General features: G+C 44.0%; 1 protein-coding gene across 3 annotated transcripts in view; it reads left to right on the top strand.

Annotated features, from left to right (window-relative positions):
* The window catches only part of NAGA (alpha-N-acetylgalactosaminidase), a 34,133-nt gene that overhangs the window by 4,824 nt on the left and 11,262 nt on the right, over positions 1–18,047 (top strand). The window contains exons 4-13 of one of the 3 annotated variants that reach the window (XR_014784323.1): positions 2,873–3,050; positions 5,178–5,352; positions 6,173–6,350; positions 8,503–8,597; positions 10,828–10,989; positions 12,264–12,461; positions 13,325–13,468; positions 14,298–14,682; positions 15,361–15,459; positions 17,247–17,377. Coding sequence is in view for 2 of the 3 variants with exons in the window: in XM_084810013.1 (XP_084666139.1) it covers positions 2,896–3,050; positions 5,178–5,352; positions 6,173–6,350; positions 8,503–8,597; positions 10,828–10,989; positions 12,264–12,461; positions 13,325–13,468; positions 14,298–14,480 (1,290 nt within the window). In the remaining variant the exon portion in view is untranslated. Of the gene's footprint in view, positions 1–2,872; positions 3,051–5,177; positions 5,353–6,172; positions 6,351–8,502; positions 8,598–10,827; positions 10,990–12,263; positions 12,462–13,324; positions 13,469–14,297; positions 15,214–15,360; positions 15,460–17,246; positions 17,378–18,047 lie in introns of those variants that run through there. The other 2 variants (XM_084810013.1, XM_084810014.1) reach the window with 2 other exon arrangements.

Below are 18,047 nucleotides of genomic sequence, written 5' to 3'. Positions count from 1 at the left end.
AACTTCCTTGGACTTACTTGCATGGCTGCCACAGACATTTCCCGGAAGTATTTGGGAATTCTTTAGTTCTGTGCAGGTCCCAGGCCCATAAAACACCAATCTGCATAAAATTTGCATATGTTGATTTATGTCTGTATATGCAAATATAGAAATTTGTAGGAATTATTTAAATTCCACAGGAGGCAAAGCCAGCCAGTTAATTTCTCATCCAAATAAAATAAAGTCTTCAGTTGATTTGCACCCTGCCCCAGATCATCCCAAACCAATGGAAAAATATTTTTTTAAACTTAATTGCCATGTAAGGAGAGGGGGGGTTGTGCGGGGGGGGGGAGATGTTACAGCATGTGGTGAGGGGAGCGTTAACCCATTCCTTCCTACTTGCAACCCTCCTTGAAAATTGGCCCCTGCATGGCAATTAAGAAAAGCAAAAAAACCCTTCCATTGACACCAGTAGATGCTCAGGGCTCTGGGGAATACATCTGTGGCCCTGGTTCTGTGCATAGTTTTTGATCCATGACTTCATACTAGGGCAATAGTTATTCTTTTAAACCTATCTCATCTCAAGGTCTCCAAAGAGGCCTGGTTTAAGTGTCATGGCCCCCAAATGAGCCGTGTTGCTTCGCAATCCCCCCCCCCCATTCCCCCATTGTGTGTCTGACTCTGGCACTTGTATGATGGCTTGTTAAACCACAGTTTCCTGTTACATCCAAACCTGGTTACCAAGCAGGAAATGAAACTAGGCTCTGATCCTACACCTGGGGTTCATTTACACTGAAACTCCCTCCTAGACCTGCTTGGTTAATGCTGCTGAGAGGTTTAACCATCAACATGAAGGTGTCTTTTACTAAGTCAGGCCAATGGTCCACCTTACCCAATATTTGTATGGCCTGCTTGGCAGCAGCTGTCTAGAAACCTGGTGAAAGACCTTCTCAGTTCTCCTACCAAGATTCTTTCCCTACAGCTGCCCTGGATTGAACTTGGGACCTGCCATATACCAAGCATTTGTCCTTTTACTTCTAAGCTGCGGGGGCGGCATTCCTTTCATGGATCATGGGGCTTCTTTATTGGTTCATCTAGGCATTTTCTAACACCCTAGTTATTAACATTGCTTTATTACCAGTGAGGTTCGCCTGGCACCTACATTGTATTCCTTTCAGCACCAGGTGAAGACCTTTTTATTTTCCCAGGCATTTTAGCATTTTAGCTTTCTAGTTATTAACATTGCTTTATTCCCTAGTGAGGTTCGCCTGGCACCTACATTGTATTCCTTTCGGCGCCAGGTGAAGACCTTTTTATTTTCCCAGGCATTTTAGCATTTTAGCTTTCTAAATGTTTAGCTTTGCTGTTTTAAATCTGTATTTTAAACTCCTGCACTGCTGCTAGGTTTTATTGTGGTTGTATTGTTATATTGTGGTTTTAATGTTCTATATATTTTAAATTGTTTTATTGTGTGTTGTTTGGTTTTAATTTTTGTGAACCGCCCAGAGAGCTTCGGCTATTGGGCGGTATAGAAATGAAATTAAATAAATAAATAAATAAATTACCAGTGGCCAGCATTAAAGAAAGCAAAGAGCCTGAACACTCAATTTTCTGTGTTGCTTTGAACTTTTGATATTGTGCCAGGTCTCTGGGATAATGTGCCACCATCTCAAACTGAAGGAGGAAGCTTCACAGCCATTTTCTCCTATGGGGTGTAGATTCAGGGAAGGGAGGACGCTAGAAGGAAGGGTGGGAACATAAAACTTGGCCCACAGTTTTAAAATGGTTCTATAGCGCTGACTCTTCCCCTTGTGAGACAGGAGGCAGCTGAGACCCCGTAAAGCCCAGGCATACTTGCACTCGAGGATTGTCGCTCTTGCAGGAGCAGGGATGGTGCTCCTAGGACACAACATTAGGGAGCTTGTGCGCATGTGTGTGTGTCAGTCAGAGGGTGGACAGGATCATGTGCCTGCCACAGGCACTTTCTGTCTCAGCCATTGTCATGCCAGTCTGCCTAACTGCTTCTGAAATGTGGGTGGATCACTCCCGCAGATCTCTAAACCACACTCTGCAAACTACCTGCTACACAGACAGCGATCACAGCGGTGTTCTGCCATTCCTTAAACCCCCAGTTTTCCCACATATGCATGTAAACTTATTTGGCCTTGAGATCCAAACCATTACTGCCAGTATGCCCCTTAGCTTTGTGCTGTGGTTTCAGGCTTTAGGACAGGGATGGGGAACCCTCTGGCCTGTGGGCCAAATTTAGCCTCCCAGTCTGGCCATTTTGGCCCATGGAGGCCTTGAGTAAGACCCCCTCGCCCCCTCCTGAAGCTCCCCCGCCCTCAGAAAAAGAAGAGAGGGCAAGAGAGCAACGGAGCCATGGCTCCATGGAGCGCTCAGTCAATGTAATGGAAGACCTAACAATACTAGCAATATTTGAAAGACTGGTATATAGGCACCACTTGTGAATGGACTTATATTGGGATATTTGGTCTGCTTTTACTGAAGTTTATGTATAATCCATTTCTCCTTTTCTTTTTTCTTTTCTTTTTTTAGAATACTGTAATATTTGGAATGAAGGCCTTCAAAGCATATAGTTATACTTGAGAATTTCTTTTTTGGCTGCTTTTGTTTGCTTTTGTTTAATTCCTTTCTTTTTAACCCCGAACCGTAGTTTCCTGGTTTGGACAAAACTGGAAACTATGGTTAATTGGAGACTTCCATGTTTCACTGAGGGAAGAGAGAAGAGCTTTCATGCCTGGGCAAAAGGCTTGTGCATATTTCAGCCTGTTACACTGAGATATGATCATCCAGATTTAAGTATAGAATGGGAATGTTGGACATTTACCTTTTCTTAATGAAAAGTCTTTTTTCCCCTCCCTCTCTGCAGCATTGATCCATCACCCTTTGGTCATGAAGCTAGCAGTCTCTGTCTTCCTTCTGGCCCTAGCCTCCTTCTCCCTGGCTCTGGAGAATGGGCTCATGAGGACGCCCCCAATGGGATGGCTTGCATGGGAACGATTTCGTTGTAATATTGATTGCAAGACAGATCCCCGTAACTGCATCAGGTAAGTGTAGGAACCTGGGACACAATGCAGCTTATACTTGTGGCAGGGGTAAGGGAGCGTAGGAAAAAGAAGCCATGCAATTCACACAAGGCTGGATCTATCTTGTTGGAAGGATACCCTGAAGAATGCCCAGCTTGATCTCCCCGCCCCATCGTATGCTACTGGTCAACCTTTTTGTATTGCACTATCTGAATATCTGCTAACTGTGTTCCATTTCACAAAAGAGCAGGGAAAGGCTTGATCAAGTTTGACAGGCCTGCAGCACAGGTGAGGGTTTGCCCACAAGTGGATGGATGTGGACTCTTGGTTACAAGGTCCTTTCCCCGCTCCTTGAACAGAAGTTTCCAAAGGCCAGTTCAAGACTGCTATGACATGTGAAACACCAAAACATTGGATGAGGGCTGACACCTTTCCTCTGTCTGCTCTGAGACCTTGGAAACAGAGCTCAATAATTATTAGGAAGGCCTCTTCATAGTGTGCACTTGTATTGTACAGACACAAAATATGTGAATAATACATTTGGATACAACGTACATGTTGCAGGTAGTCCCTGATTGGTCATGTCTTGCATGAAGCAGTTCTTTAGTTTAACTGCATCACTCCTTGTTTTGTTCAGAGCTGGGGTCTTGTGCAACTTACAGGGAAGGCTGTAAGGGGAATATAGGGGAGAAATTTCCACTCCACATGGAAGCAGGCATTTGGGTTGCTTCCACACTAGCCCCTTTCTCTGGAATTGCATTCTTTGTTTTCTCACTTTTTATGGAGAATCCACAACACTGACAAATCATTTCATTGTGTTTTTATTGTCCTCCAGTGTTTCTAATGACATCTTTAAAGTCATCCAAGTTGGTGGCTGGTGCCACATCTTGTGGAAGCAAATTCCATAGTTTAAAACTATGTGCTGTGTGAAGATTATTTCCTTTTGTCTGTCCTAAATGTCCCACCATTCACCTTCATTGGATGATCCTGATTTCTAGTATTATGAGAGAAGGAGAAAAACCTATCCATTTTCTCCACACCATGCATAATTTTATACACTTCTAACATGCCCCCCTTAATTACTTTCCCCCCCTAAACTAAATAGCCCCAAATATTGTAACTTTTCTTCATAGGGCAGTTGCTCTAGGTCCCTGATAACTTTGGTCGCTCTTTTCTGCACCTTTTCCAGTTCTACAATATCTTTTTTGAAGTGTAGGAAGCAGAACTGCGCACTCTATGTATCTTAGATTTGTATAAAGGCATTATGTTTTTGACAGTTTTCTTTTGATGCCCACTCACCCAGTTTGGAGAGATCCTTAGGGAGCTCTTCAGAGGCCCTTTTCTGTTTTTACCACCCTGCATAATTGAATGTCATTTGCAAATTTGGCTACCTCACTCATTTATGAAAAAGATAAAAATCACCAGTCCCAGTAGAGATCCTTGGGGAATCTTCCTTGCATCCTGTGGTTGTGGGAACCAACCATTTATTCCAGCTCCTCTCTGCTTCCTGTTCTTTAACTAGATACCAATCCATAAGAAGACCTCTCCTCTTACCCCATAACTGCTAGGCTTTTTCAGGAGCCTTTGGTGAGGGACTTTGTCAAAACCTTTTGTAAGTCCAAGTGCACAGCGTCTACCAGATTAACCCCTATTCCCATGTTTATTTCTGGAGACATGGGCTCCTTTTCTTAATTATGTAGGTTCTAAAAAGGAGTCTTGCTTGATACCAGAAGGTTTGAAATCTGTCTTAATTTTGTAATCAGTTTAGCAATCTTACAGTAAGCATGTTGGTATCTTTGCTGAATGGGATTTACTCATGAGTAAACATTAGCCGGATCTGGGCCATGAGGAAGGGTACTGCTGGATAATCTAGTGCTGCATTAAGTACTGAGTGAAACATCCATTTTCATTCTATCTCCAGCTGGTTGTGGAAAAGCAGTGTTGAAGCGCTAGTGTGCAAGCAACCTCGGACTCCTCAGCGGGGATAAGCCTGCCATTGGTTGGGGAAAATAAGAATCTGCATGGAAAGCCTGTCAGTGCAGTTGTGCAGCTCTGTCACATTGCTGAGGCTGCATCCTCCCCGTGACCTCAGATAGTTCAGGGTTGTGAGGATGTTTTTAACACCTGGCTTTTCTCTTTGTGGCACAGTGAGAGGCTCTTCAGGGACATGGCGGACTGCCTGGCAACGGACGGGTGGAGGGAGCTGGGCTACGTGTACGTGAATATAGACGATTGCTGGATGGCAAAGGAGCGAGATGCAACAGGACAGCTGGCTCCAGATCCCGAGAGGTTCCCTAGTGGGATCAAAGCCTTGGCGGATTATGTGAGTGGATGCTCCTGATGGAGACGTGAGATCTAGGTCATCTCCTACCTGTGATTTAAAAGAAATAAATTCCTATTTAGTAGTCAGTAGAGAGACTGGAGGGAGTTGTAATCAAGCTGAGGTGTTGGAGGGAAGGGGAGCTCAGCAGGATAGTGCTGAGAAGGGTGTGGGGGGAGCTAAGGCGACGGTGCTGGAGGAAGACCGAGTCCAGCCCCAGCTGTGTGTCTTGCAGCGGCAGGACAGGAATTGGGTGTGTCTGTGGTGAAGGGTGCAGGTGAGTTTTGTAAGAAGGGGAGGTAGAGTTGTCTAAGGAAAATGAAGATTTGGGATATGGTGGGCTAGAGCTGCTGGATCTAGCACACCAAATTATTCTGCAGAAGTCACAGTGGATATCATCCTATAGTGTTAAAAGAGTGGATAAGCCTGGATTTTTTTTAGCTCATTGAGATCCATATTGTCTAGACATGAGAGGGGTGAAAATGCCACAATGTGAGTTGGTTCACAGACATTTGAGTATTGGTGATCTATTATTTATTTAATAGATTTAACACCCCACCTTTCAAGGAGTCTTGAAAGTAGATTATCGATCTACACAGGGTAGATTATCGTAACCATGATCAGTTACAGTAATGCTGACCTATTACAGCCAGTGTTGCTGAGGCTCTGAACATGTGAGAAGGTGGAGGTGGCTTTCCAATCAGAGATGGGGAAAGTTGAAGGGTGATGCCTTAAGAGCTTTGGCTTGGCTCCACTGCCTGCCGTCAGAGTTTCCTCACAGGAGTTTTCTCCGAGTCTCGCAAGCTATGACTTCATTTCGCAGGTGCACGCACGGGGGCTGAAGCTTGGCATTTATGGCGACCTAGGCAACCACACATGCGCAGGGTACCCTGGCACCACCTTGGACCGAATTGAACAAGATGCTTCAACATTTGCCCAATGGGGAGTGGACATGCTGAAGCTGGACGGCTGCTACTCATCAGCAGGTGAGCAGGCCCAAGGTAAGTAGCAAGGCTTCTGGTTGCCTCTGTTTTCCCCATCTTTCAGTGCTCCACACCCTGCATGGGCCTGGACCAACCCCTGCTCTCTGATCTTGAGTAGAGTGAATAAAAATTTATGCATAAAAAATAAGGTTTAATCCAATGTTAACTTCCTTTTCAAATATATTTTTAAATGTTAAAAAAATAAGCTGGCTCAAAGTGAAATCTGAATGGACTGTGAACAAACATATTAAAGTTTACATCTACAGTCTTTAAAAACCTATTAAATATTAAAGGTAGCTCTTCTATGTAAAACAAAAAGAAAATGCTGAATGGGACTGGACAAAAATACCTGAATTTTGAGTTGAAACATTATAAATGGCACAATGTCACATAGTGTATCTATGAATGTGGGTTTTGTACTGGATCCAAGGAATAGCAAGTTATCATAAGCACTAGAATCTAGGGGATGCCATTTTGTGCTTCATCAGGATCAGTGTTGGAACCCATATGGATGACCTAGTATTCCTGTTTCATGCCCTTTGCATACCTGGCCTCTGCAGCTTGTTCAGTTTTCAAATTATGAATACTTATGACTCTTCCAAACAGTGTGGATACTTTTCATCTCCTTGAAAAACACAATTTTGCCTAGTATCTACTAGCCCTTGCTTCTGAAAAGAGCTAGTTATTTACAGTCTGAGCCTATGTATACTTTCTCAGAAGTAGGTCCTGCCTTGTTTAAGAGGGCTTACTTTTAAATATGTGCACAGGATTACCACTTTAGCCTTCCCTTCAAGTAAGTGATCCTGCTTAGTATCCTTGTTTGTGTACAGAAAGGGCCAAACCAGGCCAATCCTATCATTGGGCAAAGTGAGGCAGCTGCCTCAGGCAGCTGGTTTTAGGTGTTATGAGAGGCAACAAATTTGTTAGTTATTTAAGGTGCAATCCTATGCAGGTTTAGACAAAAAAAGGCCTACAGCTCCCAGCATGCTCCAGCCAGCATAACTATGCCAAAATAACTTATCTGGCCATAAAGACTATGGACCTTGATCAGGGCAGGCAAGGGCATTTGTGACTTGGGCCAGCCCTGCAAACAGAAATCTTATCCCTACACAGGTATTGTTTTGCAGTTCATGTGAGTTGCATGACTAAAGGTTGTATAAAGGCTCCATTTACTTGCAAACCAATCTGTTTTATTTGTAACAGCAATCAATTGGTATGCATGCTTATTTATGATTTATGATAGATGAATTTTGAAATGGGACATTTCATTTAAATCATTCCATCCTGATCCTGTGCTATTGGCCTTGAAGATGCTGTGTGGGATTTTCCCTTAAGATTGAAATGGGGGCACATCCTATGGGCTTGTTACCCTTGGGGAAAATGATTGTTATGTAATGGTGAAAAAACAATTGCCACCCTGCTCTCTTCCCAGTGCTCAGTCACACATTTGTTTATTATCCTTAAAACACCACCACTATTGTATTGGCAGAGAGCTCCTTTATGAAGTCAACACCATGTTAGACCGTCCTCCACTGCCGCCCCACCCCCTGAAGCATGTGTTATCACCAATCCTTGAGATGATTGATCTCTTCATAGGATTTTCCAAGTGCATCTGAAATGGTTGCTCATGGAACCATGCTAGGAACTGGTTGTATGCTAACACAGGGTACAGTTCTAATAAAGGAACAGCATATCCCAGGATAGATTTATTCTTGTAGGTGCCATGTCTTTTGACTGTAGACTTGGGATATTCTTGTCACATCAGCTTTTCTGAAAGAAGGGCAGCTGTGATGGGAAAACAGAGTCCTAAGGACTCGGTGACATGTACAGTGTAAATCGTTAAGACAGTTGTGGTGGTGTTAATAAAAAAAAGCAAAGAATATTGCCATGGGAGATGGATATATCCTTAAAATACCCCACGTCTGGCAACATGTTTAACACAGGTTTGCCTTATAAAGATGTATACTACTTATAAAAAGTTTGCCTTATAAAGAGTAGTCCTGGTGATTGGAATAGACTGGGGTGTGGAAGAACACATTGGAGTTATATTTTTTAAAGCCTTTGTTTTCAAGTTGTGCCATGCCCTCATTTCTAAATATGGGGCCATTTTTTCTTATTCACATCATGCTTTACCTTGTCGATGACCTTGGTGTTGTATTGTTCTTAAAAGGCTATCCTAGAATGTCCAAGGCTCTGAATGCAACAGGCCGCCCCATAGCCTATTCCTGCAGCTGGCCAGCCTATCGAGGGGGACTCCCACCTCAGGTGAGGCATATTGGGAAAGCTTTGCTGCTAGGGTTAGTTCCACTATCCCCTTGAAGCTTCTTCAGAATTTTCCCGCCATTTTGACTATTTGGGTAGCGTGAGCAAGGGCCTACAACAAAGGGGTGGGCAGAAAGTAGGCCTTTTGGACATCATCTCCCAACATTCCTGACCACTGGCCATGCTGGCAGGGGCTTCTGGGAGTGGAAGTCCCAAACATCTGTTGATCTACCTTCTGGCCTGATCTACACTGCTTGCTACGAGCAACCAGGCAAAAGTGAGGCCGATTCTCTTGCCTGGCCTTGGGAAGCAGCCAGAGAAGAGCAAGGAGTCCTGCTGTTCTGGTACTCAGCCCTACGTTAGCTGGAGCTGAGTATCAGATCTTGATCCTTCCTTAGTCAGGGAAGGGGCAAGGTCACTGGAGACTACACTTTTGGTTGATTACTGAAGCCAGGCAAAATGTCTGGACCATCGAGTGTGAGTTTTCATGTCCCCCTCTGAAAACTGAAGGAACTTGAATTGCAGAGGACAAATGGTGGTGCCGCTTTTTATGCATCATTCTGGAATAATGCTGTGTCTGCAGAGGGAGCCATGGCAAGTATGTGTGTGGGGGTAGGGGTAGGGTGAAAAAGAGGTCTGCAGAACACTTTCTCCTCATGCAAACCATTGCATTCATAGCTCACCCTTCCTTCAAGAAATTCAGGATGGCTTATTGGGTTCCTCCTCCCAATACAATAACCTTGCGAGGTAGATTTAGCTGAAGGTTGATGACTGGCTGAAGGTCACCTAGTACGCTTCATGGCTGAGCAGCGATTCAAACCTGCATCTCTCTGGACCAAATCCAACACAGTCTATTGCTTATTTAAATAATAACCTACACTGTAAGACAGCTCCATGCCAACCAGGTTTTCTTTGAATGGTTTTGTCCAATATGGCTACACATTCCTCTAGGGAAGACTTTCTCCATTACCGTCAACTTACCAAGGGCATTCTGGTTGGCCACTGTAGGACAGGAAGTGCTGGTTTAGGTGGGCATTTGAAAAACACAACGCTAGGTCACACCATCTCTTGCAGGGGTAGACGACTTTTTTTTCCCCCTGTGGAGGGCCTCATTCCCTCGGGGTAAACTGTCAAGGACCGCATGCTGGCAGTTGGCAGGGCTGCTCAGTAATGAGCAGGGCTGCCCCTATTCTCTCTCCCTCTTTCTGTCACCCCCTTTTCTCTCTTCCCACCCAGCAGGCTGCCAGAGGAGGGACAGATATCTCTTTCCAGGGGTCTGAGCTGACTGCAGACAGTTTTTGAAATTAGGCTAAGGGCTGCAGGTTGTCCACCCTGATCTATGGGCATGCTGTTTCTATGAGAAGATGAGCCTATGTAGCTCGTAGCACTTGTTTTGGGGTGCCATTTCTGGGTGTAATGTTAGAGGATGTGATATATTTCCCCAGACATAGTGCAATCTTTACACCTTGTGTGATTCTCCTTTTAGCTCAATATGCAACACAATCTTTTAGCTCTCCTATCAAGTTTCACTTCCCTTTGTGTCAGGCCTGTTGAAGCTTTTTCAGCCTGAGAGCTGAGTTCCGTTTCAGAGAAGCTCTTGGGGGCCGCATTGGTGGGCAGGGTCAGAGGCAAAAGGGGTGGGGTGGAAAATGCCAGCATATTGTAGCTTAGAGGTCTTACTGCCAGTAACCAAGGTTTAGGAAAGGTATTACAACCTCTTAGAATGGGGAAAAATCTGCCCCAAAGCCAGGAAACCACCAAATGATCAGTGGTTGGGGGAAAGGAGGCAGCGCCAGGAGAAAGGACCAGCTGGGGAAAGGGGGCAAGGCCAGGAGAAGGGGCCAGCTGGGGAACCACAGAGGGCCAGATTGTGACTCCAGAATGGCCGGATTGGGACCCAGGGCCTGAGGTTCCACACCCCCACTCTGTGTCATGATGGCACACTTGTATCTGAAATCACATCTCCAGCTGGACGGCCAAACAATTTGTAGCTAGTTAATTTTTGGTGGTGCTGTTCGTCTCTTCTTTTTTTATTTTTTTTCTACCATCGACACTTTTATTTTACCTGGTGGAAATTCATCGGAAGTGTCCCATATTGTTTCAGCTGATGGAACAAGAACAGTGTTGTGTGTTTTTTCCCTCTCTGACGCTTATCTGCACCTTGCTCCCTATATCGCCAAAGGATAAAGCACACAGGTTGGTATGTAACTATCCCGTTCCATTTCTTTTTCAGGTGAACTACACTCTCCTGGCAAACATATGCAATCTCTGGAGAAACTATGGTGACATACAAGACTCATGGGACAGTGTCCTCTCCATTGTGGACTGGTTCTCAACCAATCAGGATGTTCTTCAGCCAGTGGCTGGCCCTGGCCACTGGAATGACCCAGACATGGTAACGTTGAACAGAGGAGGTTGACATGAAAGGTAGGAGTAAGAGAGAGACCGTCTCAGGAATTCTAAATCTAGAAAGAAGCAGTGGAGACGACTGTTGGTAGGAGTTCATCTCTTCTCAGTGTGTTATAGACTTGAGCCCTTGCATGTAAGTTAACTGATCTGCCCAGTCTTTTTTGTTTGGGACTTCTTCAATCTGCTTAAAATGCCCATCTTTCTCCCACGGACAGTGTATACCCTGCATTTTAAATCCTGTGCTATAGAAAAGCATCAAGAAAGAACTGGATTCTGTGACCTGTATAGATTATGCAAATAAGCACATATTGTTGTGTGTTGCATAACTTATTCTGCATTATATGGAGGGAGGGCACTGCCATGGAACAACCCCCCAAGAAAGCCCCAATGGAAATCCAGCTGATACAAACATACAGATTTTCTGGCTTCTGAAATTTCACCTACTGTCCATGCACTTTCAAGTCTATATTTTGTGCCTTAGGCTACAATTGTATGCATGTGTACCTGGGAGTAAGTCCCATTGAACTCAGTGGGGTTTACATCTGAGTAGACATTCATAGGATTTGAACTGTAAGCAACTTAAAAGAAACATTGAGATTTCCAGGTTTCTAGATTTTGCCCTTAAGGCCATTTTGGTATTTGCAAACTGATCTTGGAACACACAGCCTTGATAATAGCTCCTAGAACAGGGGAAGAAAGACTCCAGGGTTGCATAATCTCCTTTATGCTTTACTAGAACCCCAGGATTCACCAAATGGAGCTGGGTGCAAATGACATACACCTAGAATGGAAGAACAGGGTGCCTTTGAGGGAGCATAGGGAGTTGTTCTGAGTACCAGAATTGAGCTGAGCTCACATTCCTTCCACACAAAAATCAATTCCGGGTTACCCCAAGCTCTCCATTTCAGCTCTCCATTTCTTCATTTCAGTCTAATTAGGGTGGGGGAGAGGAGTCATTTTGTTGTTAAACAATTGGAATTCAAAAATCATTGCCAATCTTCTTCAAAGCACCATGAGATCTACCAGTAGATCCCGAACTAGCTTCTGCCCACCCCTGCCCTAGAATGTCTTTAGAAACATCTCAGCTTAGGTATTAACTCCGGCCACAGACAAGTGAACTAGCTTGCCAGGTTTTTATTTGGCCAACAAGAGCCTTTTCCAAATCGAGCCAAAATGCTTTCCAAGTCAAAAGCATCTCCTTTTGCTTTCATTCTTCACCTCATGCGCAGCTTCAGTGTCAATCACCCCTTTGTCCTGCAGCTGATCATTGGAAACTTTGGACTCAGCTTTGAACAGTCCCGATCCCAGATGGCCTTATGGACCGTGATGGCTGCTCCCCTTTTCATGTCCACGGACCTCCGCACTATTTCTGAGACTTCCCAGGAGATTCTGCAGAACAAGTTGATGATCAAAATTAACCAAGATCCCCTTGGCATCCAAGGACGCAGAATCCTTAAGGTAGGGAAGGTCAAGGGCTGGATCTTGGGTATCATATGAACCCCCTGGATCTTGGAGTGCACATTCCTGCCTTTTGATCCTATCACATTGTTTCTTTGTTTCACTTTTAAGCCGCCCAGTAACCCAGCTTCTCTGGGTAGGGTACAATGCATTAAAAACATAAAATCCAAACAGTAATACACTAAATAAAACCAGCACATAATAAAACCAAAATAAAGCCAGCAGCAAAAGAGTAAAAACACTACAGCACACGAAACCAAAGTGAAACCAGCAACAAAATAAACATGCAATCATCTACAAGCACTAAGAAGCCATTCGTCAAATGCCTGAGAGAATAAAAAGGTCTTCACCTGGCACCAAAAAGACCATAATGTAGGCATCAGGCAAGCCTCTCTGGGGAGGGCACTCCACAGATGGGGTGCCACCAGTGAAAAGGCCCTCCCTTGTAGCCACTTGTCTCATCTCATTTGGCAGGGGCATCCGGTGAGGGGCCTCAGATGATGACTTTCGTGTTGGGGTGGGCAAATATACCTTTTGTTTGAGGGGGATCACTTGCCAAATGTGGGTATTTTCTTTCTTTGTTTATATATTTATATCCTCCCCCAAGGAGCTTAAGGGAGCAGACATGGTTTTTCCTCCCCCCTCCCTTATTCTCACAACCCTCTAAAGTGGGTTAGGCTGAGAGACAGTGACTGGCCCAAAATCACCCAGTGAGCTGCATGGCTGAGTAGGGATTTGAATCTGGGTCTCTCCTGTCGTCATCCAACACACACTAACCAGAACACCTCGCTGGCTCTCTAGTATACTGTACACATTCAGAGGATTCCTGTTATTGGCACATACTCTTCAATCTACCTTTGTAGGAGAAATCTCTTGTAGAGGTGTTCCTGCGGCTGCTTTCCCACTCAGCCAGTGCCCTGGTTTTCTTCAGCCGGAGGACAGACATGCCGTATCGCTACACTACCTCGCTTGCCCAGCTCAATTTTACACAGAATGCTGTGTATGAGGTAAGTAAAAAAAAGAAGAAGTGGGGCATAAATATCTCATATTAGTTTCCATCGTTTCACAATCAGAAGTCTTACTGCTGTCCTTGGAAGAGCAAGGATCGAGGCCTTTGAGAGCACATCCTATATACTAGATATAATCTCCAAGGACCTGTCTTTGCACGTCACAGTGTGTCTTGCAGTCAGAGCATCTGTTGGGAAACCTTTTTCTCAGTCTTCCAACCATTAGGTCCCACCCACCGGTCCCAGTATTCATACCTCTCCTACCTTGGGTCAGGCCCAATTGACACAATGGAGCAGCAGTGTTAAAGTCGTTTTAAATGCAGCATGTTCAGGGTGCTCTCACACTGTGCTGTGACACACCGCATCGATGGATGACTTTTCTCTTTTTGTTGAGGAGGGCATGATAAAGACCTCCAAGCTCTGCATGGTGTTGGATACCCATGATGTGTTTGCCATGCAAAGCAGCCTTTGCTTTATTGCACTTAAAATTGCCCCATGTCCCATCTTTTTTTTAAAAATTAGGCTGTATATTTATTGTGAAATGTGTCAGAGTACTAAACAGCAAGGTGGACTGTAAACCAGCAACCTTCTTCTCCAAATGGTTACTTGGGGAGGGCAGGGTTCAACAGGATAAGATGGTGCTGTTTTTAAAATCCAACTTGTAGGTGCAGTATTTTTCATGTTTTGGGTAACATCACTGTGAAATAGCAATTTACTGTCTTCCACAAACAATATATCTTAAGTGGATGTATCCATGGCAATTTATTTATCCAAATATAAATTGTGGCAAGTGTTTCTTGTCATAGTTATTCCGTTTGTTTTTTGCCAGGCACAGGATGTGCACACGGGTCAAATCATCACTGGCCTGAAGACTGCTGACAACTTCACAGTGGTCATTAATCCTTCCGGAGTAGTCATGTGGTATCTCTACCCAATAACATACCTGGACCCATCTTTCAGCTTTGTAAAGCAGCAGCCTAAAGCCAACAAGTTCAATCTCTTCACCCTGTGATATTCCTGGTATTTCTGATGGTGCCTCAAAATTTAAAAAACAGACTGATTGTACAAGATGGTGATTTTACACAAGTAGTGTAAAAACTGAAATAATGCATAGCGCATCTACCTCCAAGGGCTATGGGGAAGCTCAGTTCTCATTTTGTGGATTCACTTGGAATAAAGGATCACTAAGGCTGCAGTCCTGTACTCTCTTAGGAGTAAGTCCTATTGAACTCAGTAGGGATTACTTCTGAGTAGACATGTATAGGATTGCACTGTTAAGTTTGCATAGAATTACTGCTTTAATAGTGGGCAGATACTTTGAAATAATCAAGCGTCTGCATAACACAAGGGTAATCTCAGATCATCTTAAACAACAGAAGGAAATTAGGATATTCCCATAGGTCACAGAAAAGTAACGTTCCCTGGATTGCCTGTAATTGGCCTGCAAATATCTTTGCTGATCTAATAAACTTCAAATTAACTCTCCTCCTCTTTCCTTCCATACCCTGCAAGTATTTAACTGTAGTAGTCTCAGTGGCAGCTAAATTGAACTTCATTTCATTATCTAGATAGGAAGAAAGGAAAGAACATGGAAACATGGTGATACACTCTACCTGGATCAGAGACTAATTAGTACCCCACACCTGCAAATCACCATTCTGAATGTATAGTAATATCCACTCTCCTAGGACTGTACCGCTTCAGAATGCTAGAGGGATCATAAGATTAAATGCAGTCATGATAGGAAAAAGGATTCTTAGTCTTCTCCTTGAGTTGCTAATTTTCTATCTGCAGGGAGGGGAAATAGTCAAATGGGCAATCCTATATTTGTATCCTATTATAGAGCCTTCCAGAAACAGTATCACATTGCTGAATGTGGTTTTGGATTTTAGGAATATATCAGTGCCTTGCAGCATCAAATCAAAGGTCTATCCAGTATCCTCTTCCCAGCAATGACCAGACAGATGTTTTTGGGACGCTTACAAGCGAAGGTAACAACTTGGGCATTTAGTTTGTCTCCTGCATCTGGTACTCAGAGGTGATATGCCTCCAGCTGTAAACTGCAATCAGCCTAATGGCTACTTCAGACATTACAAAATTGCTACATGGAAAACACTGTATATACGCATAAACATGAAATATGTGTGCTAACCAACTGCACACATGGGGTTGTGTACACACACTGAGAAGGCGGAACTGGCTGCAGCTTCCAGCATTCATACAAAAACTAAAAAACCTGTGTGTATAACACATTATAAATCTCTGTCGCTTTGCCAATCACACTTATATGGAAGGGCCGTTTGTCCATCAGGGCTACAGGGTATGTCTCTCTCACATTAGGTCCTATACTTCAGCTCACTTTTGTGAATTATGCATTACCTAGCAGGAGATGGGAGCATGTGGAGCTTTTGCTTTATCAGTTCATCTGGCTGCCATTGTGCTTCTGAGCACAATTCAAGGTGCTGGTTTTAACCCAGAAAGCTCTTGCATCTCCCTATATCATCAGGATGTAAGAAGAGCTGTGCTGGATCAGTCCAAAGGCCTATCTATTCCAGCATTCTGTTCCCATAGTGGCCAACCAGATGCCCACGGGAAGCCCACACGCAAGACAAGAGTGCAATAACACCTTCCCGATCATCTTCCCAGTAAGTGGTATATGGAGGTATATTGCCTCTGGTACCGGAGGTAATAGAAGGCCATCATGATTTAGTCAGCACTGTTGGCCTTACCCTCTATCAACCCCCTGCCATCTTTGTGAGTTTCCATCTCTTTGGTCAATATCAGCAGCTGCCATTAGAAGCTGTGATTTACGCTCATGGGCCTGAGGCTGTAGAAGGACCTTCCTCTGGAATTATTAGTTTGAAAGGCTTTCAGTCTGAAAAAGCTGTTAAAACTTTTTTTTTTTAGGGCTCTAAGATTTCTCCCTAGAGTGACTTTGCTGACTGGCTAGTATAATTTCCATTAGTTTAGTGTTTTTTAAATTGTTTTTATATTACTGTAATTTTCATTCTGTTATGTATTAAGCCACTTTATATCCCGACTTTCCAGCATACGTGCAAACATTTTAAATAATCAAATCAGATTTTGAATAAAGGATATTGTCTCAGAAGTGATGGATTACAAAACAATTCAGAGATGAACCCTGGAATCCATTACTTCATAAATTACAGAATTAGAAGGGACCTTAGAGGTTATGTAATCCAACCCCATACTCAGTGCTCAACTTTTGATATTGTTATGTACAGTATTTATACAAAAGGATATGTTCAGGTTGCTTTTTTAGTGCAGTGCTTGTTACTAATTAGCAAGGCTGAATCCTTCTTATCGAAGCAGGGAATAGGAAAGCCAAGGATCAACATATGTGAGAACTTCCGAAGGCAGAAGACTTGCTCTGCCAACTCACCTCCTGCAATATCAGCCATAGATTTAGTAATATCGACAACAGCCCTCCAGGTGTTGTGGACTACTACCCCAATAGCCCTAGCCACCATGGCTAATGGCCAGGGGTGATGGGAGTTGTAGTCCAAAACATCCGGAGGACACCAAGCTAGGGAAGTCTGCTCCAGAAGGTCTTTCTGCATACAAGTTATTCATACTTTTCTCTCAAGCATTTGGCAGCATATAATGAGTTTTTAATCAGGTCCTGGATGGTCTTTGGTTGATTGTGTAAAAGTTGTTTTTAGATATAGGTTGTCTGTGTGTGTCCTATATGTTTTTATGTAAATGCTTTTGCACTTTGTATAATGCATTTTTATTGGTTTTTAATTTTTGTGAACAGAGCTTCGGCTATGAGGTGGTATAGAAATACATGGAAGGAAGGAAGGAAGGAAGGAAGGAAGGAAGGAAGGAAGGAATGAATACTGGATACACAAGCTGGAAGTGTAAAGGGACATCAGCCTTCTGTTGCAAGTAGGGATGTACGAAAGTCACTTACCTTTCGCGGATTATGTTGATGGTGGGGGGGAGGCGTTCCGTCCCTCCCCCCGGAATCCTCGACGGGGGGGAGGCGCTCCGTTCCTCCGCAGCCAGCTGTGCTCCGTGGCAGCTCCGCAGAGCAACCAGCCAGGCCAGAGCCGTCCGCAGCCGGATTTCCGGCCGCGGAGGGCTCTGGGAAAAAAAAACCCCACGTACGCATTTTATTTATTTATTTATTATTGCATTTATATCCCGCCTTTTTTCCTCTTGCAAGGAACCCAAGGAGGCTTACATTATCCTCCTCCTCTCCATTTTATCCTCACAACAACAACCCTGTGAGGTAGGTTGGGCTGAGAGTGTGTGACTGGCCCAAAGTCACCCAGTGAGCTTCCATGGCCGAGTGGGGACTAGAACCCAGATCTCCCAGCTCCCAGTCCAACACTCTTGCCACTACACCACACTGGCTACGGCCACCATTTGCGTTCCTTATTTTTGCCATCAGTCTACGTAAATATTTACATAGACTAAGGCAGCCCAAAATAAGGAACGCAAATGGCGGCGGCCGTAGCCGCCGCCATTTGCGTACACCTTTTTTTTTTTTACCCAGACGTTTTAGGCTACGTAAAAACTTACACAGCCTATCACATCTCTGTTAAAAAAAACA

The sequence above is a fragment of the Heloderma suspectum genome, chromosome 7 (genome assembly GCF_057233095.1).
Source record: "Heloderma suspectum isolate Gila_16-S chromosome 7, 16-S_ref, whole genome shotgun sequence".
Classification (NCBI taxonomy): Eukaryota; Metazoa; Chordata; class Lepidosauria; order Squamata; family Helodermatidae; genus Heloderma; species Heloderma suspectum.
This window is presented reverse-complemented; position numbering and strand designations above follow the sequence as displayed.